At 28.3% G+C, this 4,192-nt stretch overlaps 1 protein-coding gene across 1 annotated transcript in view; it reads right to left on the minus strand.

Moving 5' to 3' along the window:
• Nucleotides 1-1,233: 1,233 nt before the first annotated feature.
• LOC127741577 (uncharacterized) overlaps nucleotides 1,234-4,192 on the minus strand; it is an 11,141-nt gene continuing 8,182 nt past the window's right edge. Inside the window, exon 2 of the mRNA XM_052254318.1 lies at nucleotides 1,234-1,335. Within this exon, the coding sequence (XP_052110278.1) occupies nucleotides 1,234-1,335 (102 nt within the window). The remainder of the gene's footprint in view (nucleotides 1,336-4,192) is intronic.

A 4,192-nucleotide genomic window follows, 5' to 3' on the forward strand; every position in this document is an offset into this window, starting at 1 on the left:
CCATTGAAGAGGGCAAGGTCAGGCTGCCTTGGTTGGGCATTTTTGCCAAACACGCCACCAAATTTCTTGGCCTGGGCGTTGTTGCTGGAGTTGCCAAGCAACACGCCAGTTCATTTTGGCCCTGGCAACGTGTTCGACCCTCCTCTCTTGGCTCATTCATGCTTCCTTGAATTTCAACCTCATTTCCTTGTTTTTGGGGCCTAAAGATGACTCTGATTTGAGCTTCCATTTCATGCTTCACTATAGACTATTATATATCGTTGGAAAGCTCTAAATGTCAGATTTCCAACACAACTAGAAGCACTCAAATTGGATTTCTGTAACTCAAGTTATGTATCCTTGAAGGAGGTGAGGTCAGGTTGTCTTGGTTGGAGTTGTTGGTGAAGTCATTGACAAACACGCCCCAAACAACGCCCAATCCTCCTCTGGCCCAAGTTTTTAGCCTTGGCGTTGTTGTGGGCGTTGCCAAGGAACACGCCAGTTCTTTCCCTGCCTGGCAACGCTCTCAAGCTCCCCTTCTTGCTCTGTTTCAAGCTTCCTGGCGTTGTCCACAAACACTCCGGAGTTGGCAACGTGCTTCCTCTGTTTCCTTGCCAAGATTGATATATCTTCAAACCTTTTTGCTCCATTATCTTCTTTCTTCATCACCTAACATAAACTAAAGAATTTTCCTCAAAGTTTTGCCATCTTATGCATTAGTTTTCAAGGGAATCATTCACATCAACTTGCATATAATCTTCTTGAATCATTGGCATAGATTATGCTAGATTTCACTTAGTTCTTGGTTCATGAATGCATGGAGGAAAAACTCACAAAATGACTCATTTATTTCAAAGAAAGTGAATGAAACTAAGTTAAAGCTAACTAAACTAACTAGTTAAAATGGTAAATATGCGAACGCTTTGCTGCACTTGTTCACAAATTAAGGATAAATTAATTTAAAAAAATTAAAATTAAAATTTTCTTATTTTTGGATATTTTTGGAATTTTTTAACTTTTTACAATTAAAGAAAACATTTTTTTAGTTTAAAAATTAAAAAAATAATAAATTTTTAGATCTGTTATTTACTAGATATTACTGGACTTTATTTTTTTCTTAATTAAATAAAAAAATTTAATAATATAATTTAAAAAATTCAAAAATAAAAAATTTAGTTTTGTGAAATTTTTTATTTTTTTAAAATATTTTTTATTTTTGTATTCACCATATAACATGCAGAAGTAAAAAACCTATTAACAGAGTAAGATAGAAACTTTTGATGGAACCTGATGATCTTCGAGGCCGAAGGGAGCTAGAGTTGAAGCTGGGGCGGGAACTGTAGGAGCACCAGCTCGCTGAATAAGCCACCACAATATAGGAAAAAGAAGAAGCTACAGGAGAAGGATGTGTATCAGGTGCGAATACCTGTTTAGAAGGTGAACTAGCAGAGTCAGATGCAACCGGGCATGAAGCAACAAGTGCTGTAGATCTGGTAGAACTTCTTCTCGGATATGCTTGGTTAAGTGAGGTGGCGCAACAAGCCGAACCACATGGGTCGAGTAGAAAGCAACCAAATATCCGGACTTCGGAGTCGGAATAAGAATTCAAAAGAGGTTTTAGTTCGCACTTAAAATCCTAAAGAGGCACGAACTTGTCGAGATGTATGGGGTTGCTTGATTGTAGGGGCCGGGAAAGGGTCTGCCACCACTGACTCGGATTTTTTTGTAATCGATGTAGCTTCGTCGTCTGTCTCGGGATCAATAGTGTTCCCCCCATCCCTTAGTCTTAGCTTAAAGGATGTTGATGTTTCTTTTATTTAAGATACAATCTGTAAGTAAGTTACCAAAAATTTTTTTGTTGTAGAAATACAAAACACCCATGGAAGAGTCAATAGAAATAGAATTGGAATCCCTAGAGAAGAGAGTTCCCGAAAGGAGAGGGGGAATTTACCTGTTCTGGAATTCACCACTACAAAAATCACATCCGATTTTAGTGGCAACCAAAGCTACTTTTGAACCTTTCTTAAGCTCAGAGCAGAGTAGCTGGAAGTCAAGTAGAAGAATGAGTCTAGCGACCAGGAAGCATAGATAGCAAAGGCGGAGATGGTACTTTAACAGTAAAAGGAGGATCATATGCTTATAAGATGCAATTTGAAATCACGTACTTACCCCGGCCCGAATCCACTAAAAAAATGGGTAATGTTGGTGAATCTTCTTATTGTCGTATCGAGTTTCAATTCGACAAGTACCAACAGGCCGAAAAAGACGAAAAAAATGCTACACCTAGAAAGTTGACTTTTTTACTGCACTTTTTCAAGAATTAAGAATAAATTAATTTTAAAAATTAAAAATTTTAATTTTTTATTTTTTGGATATTTTTGGAATTTTTAATTTTTTATAATTATAAAAAACTATTTTTTAATTTACAAACTCAACCTCTCGGTTAGGTGGAAACTCATCAATATCATCGGGAAACACTTCTGGAAACTCACACACAACCGGAATCTGTTCCAACCTTTGATCATCACCCGAAACGCCTGCGGTTAACAACATGATACCCTGACATTCGGTTCCAGAACAGTTCACCATCATCAAATTCAAGTAATAATTATTTACCACGACCGGCTTAATAATATAATTTAAAAAATAAAAAAGAAAAAATTTAATTTTTTAAAATTTTTAATTTTTTAAAAACATTTTTTATTTTTTATTCAACGGATAATGCTACACCAGACTAATGACTTTTTTTGCTGCACTTGTTCAAAAATTAAGGATAAACTAATTTAAAAAATTTAAAATTTAAAATTTTTTATTTTTTGGATATTTTTGAAATTTTTTTAATTTTTTACAATTAAAGAAAAATATTTTTTTAGCTTAAAAATTAAAAAAAATAAATTTACAGATCTGTTATTTACTAGATATTATTGGACTTTATTTTATTTTTTTTATTTAAATAAAAAACATTTAATAATATAATTTAAAAAATTCAAAAATAAAAAATTTAGTTTTTTAAAATTTTTTATTTTTTAAAAATATTTTTTATTTTTTATTCAACGGATAATGCTACACCTAAACAGTTGACTTTTTTTGTTGCACTTGTTCACAAATTAAGGATAAATTAATTTAAAAAATTTAAAATTTTAATTTTTTTATTTTTGGATATTTTGGAATATTTTAATTTTTTACAATTAAAGAAAAATATTTTTTTAGTTTAAAAATTAAAAAATAATAAATTTACAAATCTATTTTTTACTAGATATTGTTGGACGTTATTTTATTTTTCTTATTTAAATAAAAACATTTAATAATATAATTTAAAAATTCAAAAATAAGAAATTTATTTTTTTAAAATTGTTTATTTTCTAAAAAATATATTTTATCTTTTTATTCACCAGATAATGCTACACCCAGACAGTTGACTTTTTTGCTGCATTTGTTCACAAATTATGAATAAAATAATTTTAAAAATTTAAAATTTTAATTTTTTTATTTTTTCGATATTTTTGTAATTTTTCATTTTTCTACTATTATAAAAAATTTATTTTTTAGTTTTAAAATTAAGAAAAATAATAAAGTTACTGATTTTTTGTTTACTTGATATTGCTGGACTTTATTATATTATTTTAATTTAAATAAAAAATTTAATCTTATAATTTAAAAATTAAAAATTAAGAAATTTAGTTTTTTTGAAATTTTTATTTTTTTAAAAATGTTTTTGTTATTTTTTTATTTACCGGATAATGCTACACCCGACAGTTGACTAAATTAATTTTAAAAATCTAAAAATTTTCAATTTTTTATTTTTTAGATATTGTTGGAATTTTTTATTTTTCTACTATTATAAAAAAATTTATTTTTTGCTTTAAAAATTAAAAATTAATAATAAATTTACATATCTGTTCCTTACTGGATATTGTTAGACTTTATTTTATTTTTCTAATTTAAATAAAAAAGTTTATTCTTATAATTTAAAAACTCAAAAATAAAAAATTTATTTTTTTCAAATTTTTATTTTTTAAAAGTATTTTTTTTATTCACCGAATAATGCTACAACAGGAGAGTTGACTTTTTTTTCGCTACACTTGTCCAAAAATTGAGAATAAAGTAATTAAAAATATTAAATTTTCAATTTTTATTTTCTGGATATTATTGGAATTTTTTATTTTTTACTACTAGAAAAAAATTATTTTTTTAGTTTAAAAATTAAAAAAAA

Source organism: Arachis duranensis, chromosome 9, assembly GCF_000817695.3.
Source record: "Arachis duranensis cultivar V14167 chromosome 9, aradu.V14167.gnm2.J7QH, whole genome shotgun sequence".
In the NCBI taxonomy this organism is placed as follows: Eukaryota; Viridiplantae; Streptophyta; class Magnoliopsida; order Fabales; family Fabaceae; genus Arachis; species Arachis duranensis.